The 24299-nt window shown below is 40.2% G+C and overlaps 1 protein-coding gene across 18 annotated transcripts in view; it reads right to left on the bottom strand.

The window, feature by feature from the left end:
• The window catches only part of LOC107271854 (suppressor of lurcher protein 1), a 207028-nt gene that overhangs the window by 146915 nt on the left and 35814 nt on the right, over positions 1 to 24299 (bottom strand). For all 18 annotated transcript variants that reach the window (XM_015748347.2, XM_025089067.1, XM_025089078.1 and 15 more), the window contains one exon: positions 8743 to 8809. In XM_015748347.2, the coding sequence (XP_015603833.1) occupies positions 8743 to 8809 (67 nt within the window). The remainder of the gene's footprint in view (positions 1 to 8742; positions 8810 to 24299) is intronic.

Here is a 24299-nt window from a genome sequence, read left to right as displayed (position 1 = left end):
GGGGGGGGAAAAATTTTTCAAAAAAAAAAAAAAAAAAAAAAAAAAAAAAGATAATGGACAAACTTTTGTATTTACGTCACGTGCGAACAGGATGCATCTGTTGGTGGTAATAAATCGTATCGAATCTTCCAGACGCGTGCAATTTCCATCGACATTTTTGCACGTGAATAATTACATAGTAGTCTGTTGTCAATGATCGCCATAGTCCGTTCGCCATATTTTTCCTTTTTTTTTTTTGTTTTTCCCAAAAAGAAATACGATCAAGAAATTCTGATATACATACAACGGGGCACACGCGTCTTTCTCCGTTTTGCGGATTAAAGTATAAATACGGCGACGCGTCATCGAATCGCAGCCAATTAAAAAAAAATATTCAATCGATCAATCGATAAAGAAATTAGTAGCAAAATAAAAATTCAAACGATACGGCATCTTCGTCTGTACCAGGTACTGATAAAGGAGGCATAAATCACAGTACACAAATTTAACCATCTCGTATACAGGATTACCTGACTCGAACGTGCATGCAAGCAGCGTCTCAGCGTCACGGTTTATCATCAAAGACTAAACGATAATTACCAAGACGTTTCTCGAGGCCACTTACACTGATTCTGTATTTAATTAAACGTCTCGTCCTGCAAAGCTCCGGCAGATCCGCGAGAACAGTCGATACTGCATTGTACCCGTTATACAGCAAGCGAATGCACTATGCACTATGCACTGCAGTAACGTTATCGGGTGAACCAATAAATATGCACGAGCGTGACTCCCTCAGAGAACACCTTTGGCATTAACACAAAATTAGCCCCCTGTATATTTGCATACAAAAAAAAACGGCCACCCACATTTTCACAAATTTTTCGCTCAATTCCACCAATCCACTTTCTACAATAAAAATACTGTCGTCAGCATTCCAATGAAACACTTGAAAATTTCGGGCTAATTAATTATCTCGAATTACCGATCTGCCATGAATAATAAATACATGTGTTTACACGTGAAAAAAAAATTTCATCAAAAATTCAAACCATTTTTCGTCCCATCCGCCAATCAATTTTCCAACTACATTGATAACCTGTGGCATTTTACTGAATACTCCGGCAATTACAGGCTAATGGAGTGACTTGACGATAGCAAAGCGATACCTGGACCAGTAGGTACGGTACGGCAGGTATCCTACATATGTGCCAGCTCGCATCAGCGAATCGCCGTTCTACCGAAGAACCGCAACACACACGCCAGGCCGACTGGACTCTGTCCATTTAACGTCCGCGTATGAAGTTGCTTTACAGTACGGCTACTGGCAATATTATCTGTATATGATATACGAATCCACGTACTACTTGTTCAGTACTAGCAGTATCAGTACTTTGGTAGTAATGGGACACGCGTGTGCTATAGCGTGAGTTTCCTGCAATCGCGTGCAGCGGCTCTCTCGTCGGTCTCAATTTGAATTTCGCGCGTCAGCCGAATTTACATTTTGTTTTCCGACGCTCTCGCGAATTTATAAAAATATATATATATATATCGTGGCTGTTTTTGTTTTTCACCAAAGCGTAGAGACAAACTCTCCCCCGGCCCAGCATCACGGGTCCTCGGATGCTGCAAATTGAAAGCGAATGGAAAATTCATAAATCGGCTTCCGCTCGCGTTCTCTTCTCGATATGACGGGCTGTCAAAATTCAATCTTGCACAGGTGTCTGTATACCCGTGCATGTACATATTGCCGCGAATAACCTCCCGTATGTACAATCAATCGTGTACCAGTCGGCACGTTCAAAGAGTACCGGCTACGAATGCGGAATATGATTCGATCAAAATAATCGATACAAATTAATTGAGTCGTTTCTGTTTTATCGACAGAGTCTTTAACGGTATTTATTAGAAAAGTGTACGCTCCCTTTTTTGTGTCGATGCAAGATTTTTAAAAGATGTCATTTTGAAACTTTCACGAAATTTCACGCAGCCTGTCAGCTCCAATAATTCATTTCGATCGTCATTTATTTTCTATCACTTTTTCCCCACTGCGAGAGCAGCTGAATTCGTGCGTAAATCGAGCATACAAACTAAATCGCCCGGAGTTTACGTAAATGGACTGTATCTGTTTAACAGTTCGATGTTTAACAAGTGTTAATATCCCGTCCCGCTGTCCCATTCGTTCTGAATAACAAATTGCACGAAATGTTCGTTCACATTTCTTGCGATGTACAGCACGGCGCGTATCCGGCTGCTGTGCACAATTCAGTCGGTAATACAGGCAGAATTCGTAATGGGATCGCCGGTACTTACGGGGCATTTCGAAAATTCCTTCAGCGCTTTATGATTCGCCAAGGGTCTACGTGAAATTCGCAAATTTTGGTGTTGTCCGTGTAAATGGAAATGACGGGGTGAAAAATAAAATCGAAAAGGAAAAAAAAAAAAAAGAAAATTGCAATATCACAAAAGTTTGCCATGCGAATCCCCAGGGGACAGATACCGCTAAGCCGTGAACCGTGACGATTCGCCACGTTTCCGTATAAATATTACAATGCCCCTCAGCACCGGTAAACAAAGTCACAACAATAGCAAACAATACTCGTATCTCGAATCCACCATACGACGGAACGAACGAGAACAGCATTAGGATAGTCATATATACATATATACGTATATAAACCAGCTTAATATACATGTTGAACCGCAGATACAGAAATGGCATATTATAACATAGGAAACAAGCATCAAAACGACCCAAACTAAATATAACGTGCTCGACCATGCTCACTGGAGTCCGCAGTCTGATTATTGCAACTATACAAGCATGAAACATTTAAACCTTTGAAAATGACCTTCCACTTTAGTTATCTTGCCCAGCCGGCTACATATCCGGCCAACGTGACCTTTATTTGCCTTGGCCTGGCATAAAGTACCATTTACAAAGTAAATCCCATGCTGCGTCCGGCAATAGATACATAGATACCGTGTAGCATGCACCCCGTCAGTCTATATACAGGATGAATGGGGTTCAGGATGAAAATGGCATCCGCTGCGAGAGAAGTGCATTCATTGATTTTCCAAAGTGACAAAGTGCAGATATGTTCTAGCTGGTACGTAAGTGCAGTCACAAATGCATCCGTCGTGCGGTTCCGGATTGCAGGTGACGACAGTGCATGAGTGGAGGCGCATAGCCCGAAGCAATGACGGTTGGGTTGATAGACGTGTTTGCCAAGTTATACCCAGTTCGAACGTGGGTATCGATTGGTTTCGGAGGCTGGAGTATCAATACACAGGAGAACGAATGTATCAATTGATAGGGGGACAGAGAGAGAGAGAGATGGATGGATATGGGAAAATCGTATGCGGTGCATTAGAATGCTTCCTGAAAGACGTGTATATCTATATGGGAAGGGAAGGTTAATAATGAGGGGAAACTACTGAACGATGGCCGCCATGATGATTTTAACGGTCAAAAAGGGACGGTCAAAAAGCCCATCCAAAGATATTAAGGGCTTTAATGTCCATCGCTCCGATTACCGATCCGATACCAATCACGAATAATCGACGGTCGAATGAACGATAAGGGGCTGCCTGCTAAGAAATGGCCAATCAGGGATCCGGGGATAGAGACGACCTTTGACCCCGAGGTTACACGCATCGCTGCCCGTACAAAGGCAATTAATTAGGTGGGGGGCGGGGGGGGAGGAAGATGCTGCGAGAGAGCGTCTCTCACGTTAATTGGCACGACGCATAGGATTGTTTTTTTTGGGGGGAATTTTCGAGATTAATCTACCGAGGGACGATCGACGTGAAATTACGTTTAAGAAAGATAATAATTTGTCGTTTGAGAATGGGTGATTTTTGGATTTTTTTTTTCCTTCATTTTTTCAACCCTTTTAATTCGTGGGTTAATATTTTCATGTAAATTTCGGATGGTGGGTCTTGAATTTTAACGGCTATTGAATTTACTGCGGAAACTTACGTACGGATCTACCCCTGTTCTTATACTCGATAAAGCAATGGATCGAAAGGAATTGAAAGTACCGATCGCGTTAGCGAACGTTCAAAATCGAATATCTCCTTGGGTTCTTTGTGGATTGTGCTTCCTAAGTGTGCAAAGGGCTAGCTGCACATTTCCTATATAGCTGCTCGCTCCGCCTATATATAATGCATGTTGCGGTTATAGAATTTTTCAAGAAAGCGTAGCACCATCTTATTTTATCATTCCCATAGGCGAGTGGGTGGGTTTCGTTTCATCCAGGTAAATAGATATGAAATAGCTAGACGCTATAGGGTCTCTTCTATAAATTCGATATTTTCTAGTTGCATTTATTATGGAAACCCGACATTTTCTTTTTTATTCGCATTCGATGTTTCTTTTTTTTTTTGTGAATATTTTTAAGTTCGTTAAAAACGCATTAGGGTGGCTGGGGTGAGTCTTCGTTATAATTTTTTCGTCGAATCCGATTGTTTACCCCAAACTCGCTTAACGAGCAGGGATCGAGGGTAAAAGCTGCTATGAAGCTTCTGCCTGTAGTCGTCGATACGGTCGAATTAATGAGTTCAAGACCCGCCTGAGGTGTCTGTTTGTCTTGGATCGTGAAAAATTTAGGGTTCGACAGAGAAACATTTTTAAGCAAATAAAGCAAAGTGAAAAGCTAGTTTTTTTTTTTTCAGTGAAAACAAACGAGTGGTAAAACTTTGGTCGGTAGTTTCGACAAGCATTTCATAAAATATAAATGGATTCTACAAGGGCTGTTGGGGCACTGTTGATGTTGGTCTAAGAGCATTTCGCCATTATCGCGAAATCGCCATTTTGGCACGATATACATTATTCACTAATGACACTAAGTGACAAAGTAAAACAAAACTGGCAGCGGATATTATTTAAGGATGTCACTGGCACGTGGTGTCATTGTAAACATTATTTGGAATTCACTGATATTGGGATTTGATAGGACCAAAAAAAATACATAGATATAAATATACAAAAGTTGTAGCGTAAGGACTGTTATGCTATTGCATGATTATGAGTAAAAAAAGGAAAAAGAAAAAATAAAAAATATTTACCACGGGATCCTCATCGTGGATAATCTGCTAGATCCGGTCCTTGTCTTCTTTTCAGATTTCCTTGTTCACTTTTCACAGGTCCAGTCCGTCTTACGTCACTACAGAATCCGTTTGACAACTTTGCGATTCGACGGATTATTTTTGCACTGCCCGTCAACTTTCGTATACGAATTATTTTCTTTACTTATTAGAATTGAACCAACACGCGGATTTTGGCGCACGGTAGAAAACGACTGTGTTCCAGATAGTTCAGTAGCCCGATTCACTGTATTGCGCGTTTTCGTAAATGGTGGGGTAAAGGGTGTAGGGAGAGATGGTGGAAAATAGGCAGAAGGCCTCAAGAAAAAGACGATACAGATAGGGAATAATCGGAAGACTGAAGTCGGGCCCAATAGGTCCTTCCGTATAGAAATCAGTACCCCCTCTCGTTCGAGTACTGACCGGCAAGTGCTGCCCTCCCGCGGCCAACTTTTCAATTACAATTTCTATCCACGTGCGTCAAGTTTTATTTTTCCTGGCAAAGTCGAGCAGTCCGAAATCAAAATGGCCTCCTATCTCTTGTGCATCCCGAAGTACACACACTTGCGAAACTTAACGAATAACTGCGGCTTACCGTGAACACGGCGGTAAGGATGAACTTTCTGGAGTTCCAGGTACCGGTCGAATCAGACTAACTTGTCCTGAACCAATCAGAGTCTGTTGGATATATATATGTATATCATGCATACTATCCAAACCTGTCCGAAACAAACGGATCAGACTAGACCCTGAAACCTGAACCAATTTTCAAACTGCTGGCAAGCCTGCGGTTCGGCTCTGCTGTCGCACTTGGATTGTTGGACGACCTCAGCTCGTTACAAAATTTTCCAAAACCATGTCAGTCAGCCCCAAATGAAAATTATTTTTGAAGCGCATAGGTTGAACGATAAAAATATCGAAAATACATTATCACGAATGATATCAATTGATTTATTAATTCACGCTTCACGGTGCCGCTTGATATTGTTATTATGAATGGAAAAAAGTCAAAAAAATGAATAATAATGAATTTCTTTGTTTCTCGGATATTTTCGAAAAAAAACATGTAGGCTCCGTAAGAAATTCCTCGAATTCGATATAAACATTGCTGCGTCTTCCGTGGGGATTTCCTAGACTCAGTCTGGACCTCTTCTCTGGGAACTTCCGAGCTTTGTTAAATAAAGAAAAGGATCAAAAGTAATCCTCTTTTATCCAGGGTGCGTCCTTTCTCGATGCGCGATAGAAAACTTTCTCGTAAATGGAATTTTAGTCCCTTGGTACGTACGGAAACGTGGACATTGTCAAACGTGTACTTATTGTTGTGTTTTTAAAGGCTACGAAAATTCTCGTGGGATTCGGCTGGATTCGAGAAAACAGCCCCAACAGCTACAGTGCTGGAATCTTATAAGGAGCCAGGGATACAGGTTAACATTCTTACAGTTACTGTGTGTGTGTATATATATATATATATATCAAACAACAATAGCCAGCAAACACTTTTGTCACATGTAAATTTTACATAACTGCTTTACGTATCTAACGTACGATTTATATAGTCGACATTTAACCGTCACGAGATGTATTTTCCGAGTACCTGTACCATTCGAAACACAAAACTTATCACTGGGCACGAAGAATTCTCCGCGGTTCTGGAATCTCCTTTGGTTGAATTCTCGAAATTCGCGCGTAACTTTTAACGTCAGAAGTTACGTGCACAAATTCGCACGATCTCAACCCATAGAAAGAGAAAGCACGTTGCTATCGAAAGTTATATAAGAAATACTGATAGTACGTTGTGACGTAACTGTACATTTTACCAGGATTTTTTATAATTTTTTTCTATTTAATCGATTATATAATTTCACACGTAGACTTCTTTTTTTCAATAGACAACTCAAGCAACGAACTTTCGATACGTTTAACATGTATTTGTCAGACCATTTGTTTATAAATTTATTCATAAACAGAACGACGAATCTCATTTTTATTTCATATACGCACTCGTCGGCTTTACGTCCCCTGTGTTTACTGAACTTCACTGGAGATGAAATCTCGGCAGGAAATAATTTTGTGCAAATAAATCGATTTTAATTATATAAATAAATAACTTATCGATACCAATCGATCAGCAGTGTCGAGATTGATATCGATATGGTACACAATAAGGAATTGCTTTCCCAATGATATATAGAATCTAAACTGAATTCTTCTTTCGTACGAGAAAAAAAAAAAAGAAAAAAAAAACAGGAATACCGTTTCGTACGTGCAAAAAGAAATGCACGTATCGGTAGAGTCTCTATTTTGTTTCTCCTATAAATTTAACCCAATGCCAAATTCTAATTTCTTCCGTTCCTTGCGCCCGGTGCTAAAACAGTCTTCCTGCTCGACTACTGCTATAAAATGAAGAAGTTTTCCAGATAGGATTGAATATAGGTCAGTCGACTATACGTACGAGGGGGCAAAGAAATTACAACCCCAAACTACGTCGGATATCAGGAATGCAGTTTCTGGCAGTCGTGACATTAAGCCGGTCGATATTATTTGCGTAAAAATGTTTTATCGCCATTAAAAAAAATATTTTCAATTTAATACCATAACCGTTGTTATACGCCATAAAATTGATTTGCCCATTTAGCAGAGAATTGCTCGTTAAAAGAAAAGACGATTTTGAAATTTTAAGTAATTTTTAACCACCTCTCGTCCCACGACCTAAAACAACCCAATAAACCACACGTACTTGCATAATAACAGAGTTCCCTCATTAATTTACCATTATGCATCGGCCGAAGCCAGTGGCCCGTTAAATTTATTATACAGCCAGCCACACTACACGGAAGACGTCCCGACGGTTGCGCAAGGGTGCAAAACCCGTATTTCGGAATTTGAGCCAGACGCAGTGCAACCACAGTGCTCGGGCAGCGTTGGCTAATAAAATTATGCTAATCGATGCCAATCCCTTAAAACTTTTCACGAGTTCGATTTAGCATACAAGGAATTTCTGTATCACGGAATCTCTTATCATATAAATTGCATAATCCAAATGAATCCTAAAGATACGTCTTTGAGATAATACAGAAGTAAAAATGCATCGTCGTGACGTAACGCGTATATATATATATATATACAAACGTATATCGATAAGTTCACACGTAAACTTGAAATTTCGTAATTTTTTTTTTTTGACAATTCACGTGACGACCAAATTTTATATTTATCGATAAGTTGCGTCACGGTGTATCGTTGACTATAGTCCGTTTTTTCTATTTTCCCCTGCACATGCACCATGCATTTATGGATATATAGGCAGTTGAGAATGTTCAAAATGCACGGTGGTCGAGTGCATCGCGCACGCGTAAGTGCAGCGATGTCACTTGAAAGAGGCGTCATAATATATTTGCTTTTGGATCTATAGTACATAGCGATATATAGATATATATATGTATATATAATGTGTACTATATATGATCCCATAGTACAACCCCTGGGACAAAACCACCCCTAGGGATAATATCCTTGCAAGCATAATATTTGCGCAGCATCCTACCTGGGATACTAATACGTTCGAGCACGCGACGTTAACTTCGCGCCCACGTTTGCAGCCCGTTAACGGATAGACACTAGGGCGTCCATTGTGCGTCCCGACGCCTCGACGTTACTTTAGACCGAATGAAAATTTACCTGGGTTGACAGCGTGGCAGCGGTTTAGGAGCGGCAGCCAACAAAGCAGTAGCACCGCTCTCTGCATCTGAAAATACAAAGAATTTTTTGGAATTATTCGAAAATTTTTTGAGAGTATATATATATATGTTGTGCAATTTTTTAAAATAACAATTTCAAATGAATTTGAAAGAAAAGAAAATTTACAGAAAAGAAATTCTATCGGGATTTCACTGTAGATATTACCTAACACGATTTTATTTGAGGATCAAGAATTGAGGTAGGTAAGTACCATCTGAGAGATTACATGAGATATTTTCCCTAGAATATAGGATCTACTACTGGGATACGTGAAGATTTAAAATTAATATGGAGATTATAAATACATTCGCGTAGAAAGTATATGAAAAGTGGTCTATGGAGATATTTTTTTTTTTTATTAAATTTAATATGTGGATTAATTTTTTTTTCAAAATTCTAATCATATTTTCTCAGACTTATCATGAACTTTATTTTATACACATCAGCCACACTTGGAGAGTTATGCGACTTGCCGCGGGTGGCTATACATAGCAGAAGCAGCACGTGGTAAATTATCGATGCCGCATAGATCACAGTGGAGAATATAAACCGCAAAATCTCGACCTACAGACCATTATACGTACTCCGATATAAATTCCGTTCCGAGCAAAACACGTGATTGGGATATCAATGACGCTTCGGAGTAACCTGCATAAAAGTGAAAAAACGAAGTATTGGGAGTGTGTAAATTGTTCCCCGGCAGTACACTCTATTAAAAGCTCCAGTTTCGAGCGTCCCACCTTTCTTTGCCAATTGAACCCAGTGACACTGTTTGCGCGCCATATTGTTTTTTGCGTGTTAACGAATTAACAGGGTTTCCAGGCAACACCCGTCATACGTGACGATTCCACGTCACGTGACGAATTTCCAGGAGTGTTGACACTTTTACGCGTTTGCACGAAAGCAAAAGCACGTATGGTCGTACAGGGGGAGAAGAGGTGTCGACAGTACTCGATTAACCGTGGAGTTATATCGAACAGTCCATTTTTGAGGGAACGAATGAAAATAGAAAAAACCTTTAAAAATTACAATAAAGATTCGGGTATCCGAGCGACTGCGAGGTATAATGATAATAAAAAAAATATATATATTGATTATCGATTACGCGATACATTATTTGCCCGGGAACGTACCTGCACCTTTCCTACCCGTAATACCAGTGGAAACGTACGTCAGTGCTATTTCGGTCTGGAGAAACAAAGTAGGCCGACTCGTAGGGGTTGAAATACGTAAGGGATGAAGAGGAGAGGGTGCAGAGGTCAAAAGTGCACAGCTTGTTGCGGGGCACTTGAAATTCCGGTATTACGCACAATGCATCGGCCTGATCCCATTTTCCACCCGCCGACGCTACCGAATGGCATCGCGGGCGGGGGCGTCGCGACGCTACGCAGGGGGTCTCCGTGATTAACAGGGATTCGCGTAATCCAATTGAGTTTGACGGTGCTTTGAGTCGATCAACTGACCTGCAGCCGAAACACTTTGAACCGTTCGAAGTTAAGTTTGCACAATGGGCGCCGCCCGCGCAGCGTCGATTCCATTGACTTAACTACGTATCGGTGAGCCAGGGGAAGTGGCGCTGCAGTAGCCAGACGAGAGTTTCCTGATCAAAGACGTGACAGCCGAAACTCCCTGGCGCTGTGCTTCCTGTTTTATCGAGCCGTAGCTCGTGACGTAGTTTCCGGCAGATAATTCCAACCGATCATCCCCGGCAAACTTTAGACATTTTTTAAAAGAAATATTAAACTTTTCTTTTACAAAACTTACGTCGTCTATCCAATATGTACTTTTACGAGGGTAAGATTATTTTTTTTTGTATACTATCGATTTTATTGCTTGTCGATTACACGGTTTATGACCGATTGGAATTTAGTTTTGTATTTTATACTAGGATGCTGTATACGTTTTTTAATTATTTTTTTTTATTTTTATTTTACACAGGGAGCTGGGTTCGGTGTAATACGAATCGTTATTTGAGATATGTGTAAGTAATCGAAAATTGAGAGGAAAATCGTCGTGTCGTAGTAGGACGAGGGAGAAAAGCGATCTGGCATCTTACGATAATCGCGGTCAAGCGTGCCATGAATTTTCGGCAGAAAATTGTATTAAAAACCCTCGAGGGTGCAACTGGCAATTCCCATGTTCTTCGCCAATTTTCGTTCCAAGGTTTTTTTCTTTAAATGGCTGGAGATATTTGAAAAAATCAATGAAACATCTACAGACTCTTCGTACAGCATTCCTGGTTAAATATTTGGGATTGCGTTCGCGCGTTACATACATAAACCAATTTTCCTAATCGACAATCCCGAGCTAATAAATGTTCTTCCGTACGTGGCGCGACGTATAAAGTTTTCTAGAGAACAAGAAAAGTTTAATAATTCCCATCTTCCTTTTTTTTTTGTCTCGACTTTACCTTTTCCTACTTTCCACTTTCCATTTTCACCAAGTTTCCCCAAGAAAATTGAACGAATCAAGGAAACGAAAGCGTACCTAACTCCGCCAGAAAAATACTTTCCTATCGAACCCCAGCCCATTATCTCGATAATAGATCAAACAGAGAAGAAGCCCGAAATTGGCCGAAGGAGGTAAAAGTCTCATGCAATTTCAGGATGGCGTCGTGTGTGCGAAAAACGGAACTCGACCGTAGTGAGACATCAGCATTAAGGGCGGAGGGGGGATAGGATTCCTTTTCCTCCGTCACCCCCCCTCTTCCCGTTTTACCCGAGTTAGTCCTGATCATCCCTTTCAAAGAAGAGCAGCCGTGAGAACCGGTCCACCCTTTCTCAAAGTGACGTCAGTCTTAAATACGTCACGACCAAAGAAATAGTTTCGGACGATTTCCCCGGGTATGAAAATTTTAAGGGTTCAAGTTTAGCCTAATCAAAGAGGGTTTAAAGGGCTACTTCGTAATCCACGTTTCCGGCGAATCCTCGAAATTCCCCGCTGAATTTCACCCTTAAAATCTTCTCCGACTTTCATCCCCCTTTTTCCCAACGGTACCCACCACAGGTTACACCCGATAATGCCATTTATTCTTATTGCTCGTAGCCTCCCAATGCCTGGGCAATTACGAAGCCACGGATATCGCCCTGCCCCTGCCTCCCCCTCGCCCTCCACTATCTCTAATCATGAAATTCGTATGCGTCCATAATGAGCCTCGGAGCGATCTCCACTCAGATAATGTTGAATTGCATTTTTATTGCGTATACTTTTCCGGGCTCCGTACCCTTCGCGAGAATCGATCCCGGCTAAAGCTGCAGGAAGTGGAAAAATGGGAAACTTTGTATTACGTCATTATCATCGATTTTATCGAAAACCTTTGAAAGATATACAGTTGCCACTTTTATGCTTTGATAATGTAAACGAAGCTGGGCTTTCAGGTCACTCTTAAGAGGGTGGCAAAAATTTGTCTTTTATTATTATTATTTTTTTTTTTTTTTTTTTTCAATTCGATACCACGGATAATGTTGCCCAGCCTGCTCTTTCGATAAAGAGATCGATAATACTTTAATCGAAGGAATAAAACATGAGAATAGGTATTCAGAGGTTAGTGACCCGGGATCTTTTATATGACATCGTTTACTTTTCTATACTGTACGCGAGGAGGCTGGACCAATGTCAAAGCTCGAGTTCGTTCCATCAAATGGATTGTAAAAAAAAGAAATGGTATACAATGGCTTTTGGAATTGACGAAATTCATTTTAATTCCCATTGAAATACGTTCTGTTAACTTGGGACGTGTATATATAGGTATACAATCCAATGCTATTGTATCCATAACGTATCCTGGTATAATGGTTCTACAGTTCTCATACATATATAGAAACTCATATGAGCACAGTGGTTGGTACAGTCGATCCCATAGAAAAATTCGAGCGTTTCTTTTCTTCTTGGGATTTGAAAATGGCCACGAGCCAGTAAGTGCTCCGGGCTCGAGGATTGTTACGAAGAAAGGAAGCTGTCCGATATTAAAAGTTGGCACGCCTGGTTCCTGAGGTCAGCTTCAAATAAAATGGCAATAGAATAGCCGCGCTGGGTGCGGCAAGTTCGTCCAATGAAATCTTATCAATTGAAACAGATCCTGAAATGGACCGCATACTATTTTTTCTTATATATACAGATATACAGACGTTAGGATCCAGATGCAAACGCATAACAGACGTGCATATATACCTACTCCACGGAAGATGCTGGAGCCACGTTCCTTGGGCACTGAGAGGATCCCGAGATCTGGACCACTATTATCATGAAGTCGAATCCCTCTCGAAAATACTTAACCACTTTGGGTTTTGCCCCAAACGTGAGAGATTTGCGGTTTCCGGTTACGGTCAAACGTATTTTACGCCACTTTCGTACTATTCACCCCCCTGACCACCCCCTGCCCAATATAATTAGTTCCGTCTAGCAATGACTTTACCGACGTGAATTTTTCTATCGGATATTTTTTTCCCGTACTTTCATCTCCCATTTCAGCCCTTGGCCCTACTTGCGGGAAAATATCGAGGGAGATGAAATCAAGCATTTGACGTTAAATCGTTAGGTCTAGGATTATTGGCAAGACATTTTTTTGTTCAATTTAAACGATCGAAATAATTTGTTTACGCTTGAATTTTTTTTTGGTTCTGTAAAAAATTGTTTTTTTTTTTTTTTTTACCAAAGTGAATCGAATCGCGAAAACAAGGAAGATACATTTTTTGGCTATTACCCGTGAATTGTGGTTCGATAGAAATAATTTCCCCCCGAGCTACCCCACCGCGATCATTAATTCTGGTTAGGAGGGTAATTATTTCAAATTAATTACGCAACAAGGTTAGCCCCGATCAATCATGCATCACGGCGGACGGGTATAACGGGTATAACACACTTGCAGGTAGACACGTCCTATTGCCAACGCTTTGCCATAGAATCATAGGGCGCACGCGGCTGCTGGGTCTTGCATGTCGCGCATACTGGACGTATGGCTCGCATGGGGTTTGCATCCCCCAAATCGAATTATAAGCCCCGCCGTAGTTGGTTGCCCAAACAATGTGTATGATACATTGACGGTGTCCGGAATAACTTGGGATTATTGGCTCGTTCGATCAACATGGAAAATAATTGATAGCTTGCTTATCGCACGAATAACTTTCGAATAATAAACCAAGTATATTAAATCGAAAAATTGAAAGGAAAAATTATTCACTAAAAAATTGCATAAAATAAGTGGATAAATGAAAATTTTCATTACTATATTATAATATATAATAAAAATTTCGGATATTAAGAAATTTTTTTTAATATTTAAGGAAAGTAGCTATACTTTTCTTGTCCCACGGGTGGTTACGGTTGATCGTCACATTGATGTTGCTTATTACAAACTGCTCCGAAATGGTTCAAGTGTCTTATGGGAAATATATCCGTATAAAAGGTTATTTCTAAAAGCGGATGTAAGAAGTCGTAAATTCAAGCATAGCCATCCCCTCTTTTTCATCCCCCTTCGACGCCCTCGTAACGCCTCCCTGCTCAATGCCAACCCTATACAACTTTTGGATCGCACACTTATTCATCCATATAAATGCAAATACTTGCTATTTCGATGGTACGACAGACACGCATACATACTTAACAGTCTGTCAACCCTTATAAAGGGGGATGCTGACTGGGGAATATAGGAGAGCAAAGTAACCGATTCCTAAGGGCCTCTACGGACGTCTCTACTGGGTATTACAAATTTTCTTGATATTTCGATAGAAATGGGGGAATCAAGGGACGATTGGATTGATAAGAGAGGGGAGGATAATTTTTGAATAAAAATGAATGACGGATAGGACTAGGTTATTTGTCATAAAAATCAATAGATTCAATGAAATTTAAATAAATCGTTTTTCGTATATGGTAAACATTCGTTCGACTCCATAAAAACTCGTCACTCGTCGCACAATGCAATTTTTTTTAAAAACACGTGAAATCCGTTAAAATGGACCAAAAAAGGACAAGCATTGATATTTCGATAGAAATGGGGGAATCAAGGGACGATTGGATTGATAAGAGAGGGGAGGATAATTTTTGAATAAAAATGAATGACGGATAGGACTAGGTTATTTGTCATAAAAATCAATAGATTCAATGAAATTTAAATAAATCGTTTTTCGTATATGGTAAACATTCGTTCGACTCCATAAAAACTCGTCACTCGTCGCACAATGCAATTTTTTTTAAAAACACGTGAAATCCGTTAAAATGGACCATATATATATATATATATATATATATATATATATATATATATTGTTACGGTGGGTCCTTATATATAGATATACCCGAAGATTCTCACGTCTATGTAAATTTAGCAGCAGCTCCAAAATTGCTTCAGACCCTCGTTACAAAACGTCGTTTTCTCTGTCAAAATTTACGGTGACTTCCGCAGCCCAGTGACTCCAGACGTTCCCGAGAAATTCACGAGCCCGTGAGAGGATTTATGCTAGGACCACTTACCCCGTGAATTTAGAGCAATAGCGAACCCATAAAATACAAAGGTAAACAAAGGTCCCAGAAAACAAGACAGCATCCACCATAAAGTTCCATTAGTAACCGAAAAAGAATATATTTCGGAAAAATCTTTAAAACCGAAAATGGGATAGAAGAGATGGGTCGATGAGAAAATCGAGAAATGAAAAAAAAAAAGTATCAATATATCCTTACGCTACCAACAACAAGGAACGATATCACCGACGAGTTTCCCTAGATTGTATATATTTTCGTAGAAAACTCGAAAGGCGAAGAAAGAAGGAAAAGCTTTAATAAAGATCGCATCCGGTGGTGCCGATCGAGGTTTCCTAAAAGTAAAGGGTTCGAAAGTCCGAACCAATAGGAGAAAGTTCCCGTGCGCGTGAAAGTTGGCGACGTGAACTTTGTCAAGCTTCGCGGAGACATGATCATTTCAGAAAGAAAAAAGTCGAAGAGTAATTGGGAATGGGTTGTTAGGAAAAAAAAAAGGAAAAATTCCGGACATCGTGCGAAATTCAAGCATCTGTTTCCGGGCTTTAGATTTCCAATCGATTGGACCGATCGACAAATCCTTAGGGATATAGAGAGTGAATTGAGGGGGAAAAAAAAAAACACGGACAAGCAGAAAGAAAATAAATCCTGAAAAGGGGAAAGCAAATAGAATTGATCTTACGCCCGTGGGAGTGACCAGACATTTTCCAAGAGAACCCTCCTGGAACAAAGCCAGCCAGCCAGCAACCCCTTTTGTCTTCTTTCGTAATGTGACTTTACAGGGGTCTCAACACTGGCTCGATTACCGCTAGTAAATTTTCTTTTCTTTTTTTTTTTTTACACGAATACACCGCGCGAGATTTTTTTCCTCGATTTTTGAACGGTGCTCCAAATATTTGCTAGGTGTTCTATTTAAGGGATGAAGAAAAAAAAACAGCTGTGCCGCAGCGATACCGATAAGGGTAACATACAAGAATAAGAATTTAATTTCAATGTATTTAACTGCTTTTGTAAAAATATACAGAGATTCGGTGTTGTTTTTTGTTTTTTTTTTGTTTTTGTTTTTTTTATATATAAAATAAATCCAATTTTCCAAAATATTGTCTTTTCCATAATTCTCGTAATATATATGCATGAGAAAAGAAATTCACTCTTGCGCAGTATCGCGCTCCCAATTTTCTTTACAGTCTGTACGAATGGCGGGCTCGTTTCACGGAAGACTAAATGGTATTACCGTGCACGACACAGGCCATACGTGATAGTGGAAGTATACAAAGGTAGTAAGAATGGCAAAAAAATTGAGGCAGAAAAGTGGCTCTTGAGTATCTCTAGCTAGGAGAGAAGAGGGGCTGGAGAGGTGGGGGGAGGGGGGGAGGAAACTTGAAAAAAAGAAAAGAAAAAACCGTTCATGGTCGACCGTGAGACGCAAAGCACTTCCGGTAACAATGCTGATCTCTGTCTGAAGACAGAGTACACTCGACAGGGACCGGAAGCAGGAAAAAGAAGAGCCAAGTTGTTTATCCTGTGACTAATGAGACCCTTTTCAGGGTTGAGCCGAATGTGTCACGGTGAAGAATTTATTTTATGGGCTAAATTTATTTATACTGACTAACTGCCCACGTAATGGCAAATGTCAAAGGAAGAAATTTTACATAAATAATAGAAAATTTTCAAAAATTTGTATCCACGTTTTTAATCGTTGTACGAAAGAAGGTAAATATTTTTTTTTTGGAATATCAATTAACCTGTGCAATATTTGCACGAGCCAACTGGTCGCAAATGTAAATTCTTGATCCTTTTGTCTATGGATCTATCTGCACTATCTAAAGCCCCTGGTATCGAAGCGAGGATTAGATACTGTCATTGATCCAAGAACCTATGCCCCCTAATCCTCACCTTCGTTATCCTCGCCGAACTCTATAGTCCTCGAGTCTGTCGTAGCTTCGGTTACGGACTTATCTAGTAGATATAGTACAGTCAGCTTATGCATGGGTACCAACCGTACGACTTTAATGCCCGACCGGAAATTCGAAGTCTTCCTGGCGAACGAACAAACATTGATACTGGGTCTTAGGGGATGATTAAGAATTCGACGACGCTTTGACAATGAGATCGATTTTCTTACCGTATTCGAATTGATAAAAATCGTTTTCGAATAAAAATTGTTGGCGCATATGAATGCACCCCTGAGCCAAATCAGCAAAAGCTGTGAAATTCCCAATTTCGGGCACCTTGGGCGTATAGAAATATGCATAATCGAATGTAGGCGTCCCCTTCGGCTTCTACGTTAATAGTGTATAGGAGCATCCGCTGCATGTACAGGGTAGGGTAACTTTAAAAAAAAAAACGAGAGAAAAAAGAAAATTCAAATAGCCGAGGGATGCGGAAGAGATTTCATTCGAAAGTTTCGAAGAAATCACAAAAAAAAAAAGGTCAACCAGGGAATCTCACGGTAATAAGGAACAACGTATACCGCCAATGGATTTGCCTTGTTTCGTGCTTCGGGACAGAATAGAAAGAAAAAGAAAAATTGTACAAATAGAGAAACTGAGAGAGAAGACAATTTCTAGTAGCTTTTGAAAAACTTGGAAAATGCAAAAACTTCATCCACGACCAACCCACTATACACGGACACCTTTTCTGCTAACCGAGCGTACAACGAAAATTGTTTTTGGTGCAGATATTATATACAGGGTGTACGGGCAATGTTTAATCAATGTAAAATTCGAAATACGGCAAAACAATTACACCGATAAATAATCCAATTGTATTCCACGCGTATTATCGCTGAATCTACTTTATGCACATGATTATCCACATATGATCTCATTGGTACATATGCATGCCGTGAGGTAGCCGTGAGGTTCCGTAATATCTGATTTTTTCAAAACTTTTTTTTATCAAATAATTATAAGGGACTATCTATATGGGATTACCCATTAAAAAACACCTGTGACACGTGTCACTCCTTGATAAAAAAAATGATTACAGACAAACACATAAATATGAAACATAAATTTCCCACGGGAACTGGCAGCTAATATTATTCCGGTTAACGTGATATCGCGAAATTCAGGCGATTATCACATTAGTAACAAAAGCGGATAAGCACGGAACTGCATTCGTATCGAATCTGCACTCGATATCGTTCGAATGGACGCAATAAGCGCATTGTTAATTTTACGTGTCATAATCCGGTACGGGTGTAAGCACTATCTACCGAAGGAATGCAGCATGTCATTTAAACAGTTGCCGAGATAACAAAGTGCATCGTGCAGTGCAGAGATGCAGTGAAACAAAAAAATGCATATAATAAAAAAATATTTTTTTCATAGTCAAACAAGAAAAATGCATCGAAAAGAGAATTTCACATTCTACCTTTTATTACGAAATCTTATCTTGTCTGGGTACCTACTATACGTCACTCCTGATATAAGGTACGCACTCGAGAGATGCGCGAGATTTACTTTCCTGGGATTCAAGGGTGCAACAGACATTCGCGTAGATACGGATGCTCGACAAAAGTGCATCTTGGGCTGACATGCACTTCTTTATCCAGTGAGAACCGACTGCAGCGAGTAAATTGTCGCTGCGCGTAACAACGGCTGGATGATATCTCTGTTTTAATTAACGGTCATAGAATCCTTGGTTCCATTGTCTTGAAACGAGAGACTTCAAGTGATAAAAGAAAAAAAAAAAATTGAATTTTTTTTTGAATTTTGCATTTTCATTATTAATAATTATTTGTCAATTTCAAATGGAGATTTGCGTGAATGTGATTTTTTTAAATTCTACACCAATTCGGCTAGTTCAAAAATGGGGATGAACCAGAGTCTACCTGAACTTTAAAGATTATTGTCGTGTGTACTATAGCAATATCTGTCGATCTTATCGGTAAAATAGAATTGCACAACCGAAGGCAAGATCGGCGAAAAGTTTTCAGGGCTAAAGTATAGGAGCGCCAGTCGAGAAAGAGTTATTCCGAAGTTCGTACGGATATACGCAACACGGCCCTACCAACTTTTCAGCTCGTGAACCAGCGAGATCCGAATAACGTGGATAAGAATAAAATGTTAAACGGGAACATTAAGCTTTACGAGCTTTTAAGAAGGTTCGGCTCTTAATCGACTTTGTTAATTTGACGATAATCGAATTTGGCCTTGTGCTAATTACAGGGATATTTGGCAAGTCTTCGGAACGGCGCTAATACACTCGCCGAAACTTTTCCATTATAGGAAGTAACGGTAACAAGACACTCGCGACATGACACTTGTAATTAGCCCTGGAAAAACTTTATTGTACGGGGAAAAAAAAAAATTATTTTTTTTTTCTCTCGAAAATCCAAAAATACCATTTTTAACGTTCTTCCAAATTTCGGTTCAATCATTTTTAACCACTGATTTGCTTCCCTGTTCCAGGCAGCAGACGAACGCAGCCGCTTCTTTTTTCTCAGACTGAAGTTAAGACTTCACGTAGGAGAAAAAGAAAACGTATTGAAAAAAGAAGCTTTTTATGCTTCTGCAGAATTCCTATGCAGTGTGCTTTAATAGTCCCCAAGAGATATTTGCATAAAAGCGAGATGCCTTACCGAAGCATATAAAGGCAGTTGGCTGCGTTGAAGCCATAGGATAATTTTCAAGAGCATTCTGAGCAGCCTAGCAAATATATATATATACATATATATATATACATTGTTCATATCGTAACATGAAAGTAGATAAAGTTGCATAATACCCTTAGAACTTCAACCCCAAAATACGGAAGTGATGAGACAGCATAACCACAAGTCTAAAAATTTAAATAGTACCTTAACAAGGGTTCTTGCCAGGCAGGGTAGACGGGTGGCTGGACTTGGGCTTATTCACCCCTGAAAATTTTAAGACTGCGATAACGAGGGAGGGGGGGTGAGAGGTAATGGAGAATTTCCAGCCCCATTTCCCCCCGCCCCGCCCCCGGGTCTCCTCGCAATCTTTGTTTGCACCACGAGGCATTTGTTTGCGCCGTTAAATTCCAAAGACGCGTCCAGCCATTTTTAATAGGACAGCCAAGAACGGGTGCAGTGCCCCGATTCCACCCCTCGCTATTATTCCCGAAGAATTTCAGCGACGCAAAAACATCGAACCTCGAAAACAGATGAATTCCAGATTCCGTTAATTATGCTTATAAGGGTGTTTTGGTACATTTTTCTTTTTTTCCCCCCGACAACCCTGAGCCAACTCGACGGACGATTTCGTCGTGACGTTTATAGAGACGCCAGGAAGGTTCTACCACCCCTAAAAAGTACAACCCTTAAATTTTTCCTTAAATTTTATTAGCCCGAGGCGGGTCAAACTGTGAGAGTAAAATGAATGGATGCTTCGCTGGAGCGAAAGATTGGGCAAGGGGGATGCTGCAAAGGATTTTCTTGGAAATTATTATTATTATGTACATGATCAAACAAGAGGAAACAATCTCGAAGATATTATCGCCTTGTAGCAAGGGACCGGTATGATTTTACGTTGAATGAACTATATATTTTCTTATATATTGTAAGTGTACGTTATATACTATATAGATATACTTCGTTGTGGTCCGATTAGACAGCGCGTGCCATTTCGAGTAGAAAATTCATGATTTTCTTGAAAAAGACAAGGAAATCCGAAAAAAAGCACCACCCGGTATATAGTACGAGATAAATTGTCCCTTTCTAACGAAGGAAGATGCAGGACGGATGCAGGTACCAGAAGATTATTATTATTACTAATCCCACGTGTATCCAACGAAACGTTCCTGTTAGCCCAATTGAAAATGCACCCGGGCATTTGCGCTAATCATGGTTAACCACTGCGTCCAGTATTCACTGTATATACTGACCACTATGGTCATTATTACTCCGAGCACTCTGAAACTTCATTTTCCACTTGAATTATCGGTACGCGCAATGACGTACGAATCAATGAAGTCAAGTCACATTGGCATACCAGTGGCATTTGTTCTTGGCAATTTTTGTTAGGAATCAAAAAAGATGAAAAAAAAATTATACATAAATTTAGAATTTTCCCAACAAAATTTTTACTCCACAAGTGCCAACGGCAATCGATCGGCCAACGGCGTCTCGCCGAGAGTAGCTGCCACCGGAAGTACCTAACTCTTACGTGTCGCCTTTATCGAGAACAAAGGAAAAATTGCTTACACTCCCACGTTCGTTTCTCCGCGTAACGAGATCGTTCGATTCTCGATAGTTTCCGTTTTGCCGTCGTTTAATATTGTCGCCATAGGTTTCGTCCCCTGCTGTCTTGGGGGCTCAAGAAAAATCCAAGAAAATAGCAACCCTTGCCGAAGCGACGTGAATCAAAAAGAAAAAATCAAATTTATTCCTCGCACGTGTTATCGAAGAAAAATATTTTTCAGAACCAAGATAAGGGATCTCAACGAGTATCGTACGTGTCCATAGTTATCTGTATCGACCTAAGAGATTCCATATTTGCGGCAAATCAACGTCAAAAATATTCTGAAAATCCTCGTAAAATTTTTAATCGAACGATTCAACCTATTTTCCAAATTTCTTGAAAAACGCCATAGAAACCATGTATACGCACGGATACACAGAGGATACGTGGAAATAACAATAGCCGACCATTAAGCAATGTATCAACTGATTAAGGGTAGTCCATTGCCCAAGCAGTAGATAAGACACATGGTCTCCGTGTTTCGGCGTTACGTAACGCTACAGAATATACACACGCAGAAGCACCACGTACCACGTGTCCCGCGTACCCCACTTTCCGTGGTTACTAAACACGAGACTTGAGATTGAGTACGAAGCCCGAGCATTCGAGCCCAAGAGATAGGTAAGAGCGACGCCGACGCCAAGAGACGTCCACTCGTTCGTAATTCATAAATCACCGACAGAGCGCGGTGACGACGTCGAGGGAGTTACCGTACAAAAATCAAAGAGTCGATCGATTTCGAAGAAGCGAACGAATTTTCGTTTAAACGGGAAAAAGTCTGGTTCAGGGTTAAATCATACCGGAAGTGGCACCCGATCGTCGTCAAACGTCATTGGTGAGGTGGGACGAGTGACCTGAGGTCATAAGCCGATACCTGAAAGCGAATGACGTCATCGGACCATCGGATGACGTCTCCACCATGACCTACCCTTGTCCGATGTAAAATAACGACAAGGCCCAATAGCTGTATCTATTGTACTTTTAAAATCCATTCCGAGCATATGGGCAATGACGCAACTGGTTCGACTGATGAAATTGCAAAGTTTACAGTGACGCAATTTATGCGGGCTCTTTCGATCGAACGACTATAAATCGAGGGGGGCAGGGGGGGACCATTTGTCTAAGGGCGTGACTGTGTAGCACGCAATAAATTCATTCCCCGATGGGCAGACTGCTAAGGGTTCAGGGTTCACGTGGGCCTGAACGGTCACCGTGCACCACCGCGTATATACGTAGGCGAATAGACGAGGCCGACCTGACCGGATGTATCGTCCCAATAAGACATGGCTTTTAAGGCAATTTATAAGACCTTTCATACCCTTACCCTTAGGCAAGAGCCCTTGATGGGGGATGATAGTTCCAGGATGTTAGTAAATTACGAGTCCTGAATTTTAACTTGACTCATTTTTTTTTCTCTGCCAGTCACGTGACTCCGGACGTCCGATAAGGACGCCGTAGGGGATGCCGTAAATTATTAGACTCCGAAGTCTTTGGCATTTTATATTCTCGTGAAATTCGACCGAATTTACGGCCCGTTAGAAATTTCTTTTTACGCGACTGATCCGCGTCGAGCTTGGAATTTTGATGTTAGGCTAATTGGGAATTAATAGGCTCGACTAATTTCGATGAGGTTTTACTTTATGACCATGCAATTGGTATGGTAATTAGTAACCGCGTGCATACCGAAATTAGAATTATCGTGTTTTTAATTTTTGTTCGATGCGGTCTGGTTTTTTTTTTTCGGATTAATCGCACGGGTTGATCAGCATGACGCTTAATTATGCCTATCAAAGTGTTCCTTTGATGTGCGAAACGTGCCATTTGGTACTTTTTATTTTTTTTTATTTTAATATACACGGTGACCAAAATTTTTTAGTACTCCCAATTACATTGTGACAATTGTATCTACAGTTTGCAATTATTACGCGAAACTGGGATGGGGTTTGTGTTTATTTTCGCTTATGCCACTTAACACTTATTTACATCCATGGTAATGTTAATCAAGTAACTGTCGCATAATCGTCCCTCATCCGTGTTTGCGTTCCATTTTCACCACCCTGTATACTTAGTCCAAGATTGGGTAAAGATTTAATCGTCCGCGCAATATCCAGCTATCAACCCCATATACGGGAAACTTAATTCCATCTTGCCCACGTCATATTGCGGCTTCCTAACCCTTTGGCCTATCCACGCGTTAACCCGTGTTCTTCTATTAATTCACCCCTGCAACAAACTGAATCCCTTTGGGAACCGCAGCAAACAAATTTTATTGGTTCACCGTCGAAAGTGATTATATATGTACATGTGCGTGGTGAAAATAAATATTAAAAAAAAAAAAAGTTTGCCTTTGGTGGAAATTCGTTGTTTCTCCTTTATTTTTCATCGAAACCCGAAATTCATTACCCACGTTTCACGGGAGAATAAAAATTAACGCTTCGCTTTTATCGTAATTGGCAGGATTTCAAAATTTGGATAATATCATAAAAATTGATAATTTACGGGTTAAACGGTTGCACGATTCGTCTGATATGGATCAAGGTAATAATAACTGAAATAAAAATTCCGTAATTACGTATTAGCATCATTTCGACGAATACACGTGATCTCGATATATGCGAGCATATATGAATAAGTAATTCGTTGGAAAAAAAAAGTAATTGCTAGATTTTGATTGTCAAAAAATTAAACTGAGCCATGACAAAGTACTTTGCTCGATAATATCATATTTATTACAATAAATCAGATAAATTATATCACGCGAACCTCCGTTTCGCTCGGTGGGCAATCGTTCATGCCCTATCCCCCCCCCCCCCA

Source organism: Cephus cinctus, unplaced genomic scaffold (genome assembly GCF_000341935.2).
Source record: "Cephus cinctus unplaced genomic scaffold, Ccin1 Ccin1_scaffold1043, whole genome shotgun sequence".
NCBI classification, from domain to species: domain Eukaryota; kingdom Metazoa; phylum Arthropoda; class Insecta; order Hymenoptera; family Cephidae; genus Cephus; species Cephus cinctus.
This window is presented reverse-complemented; position numbering and strand designations above follow the sequence as displayed.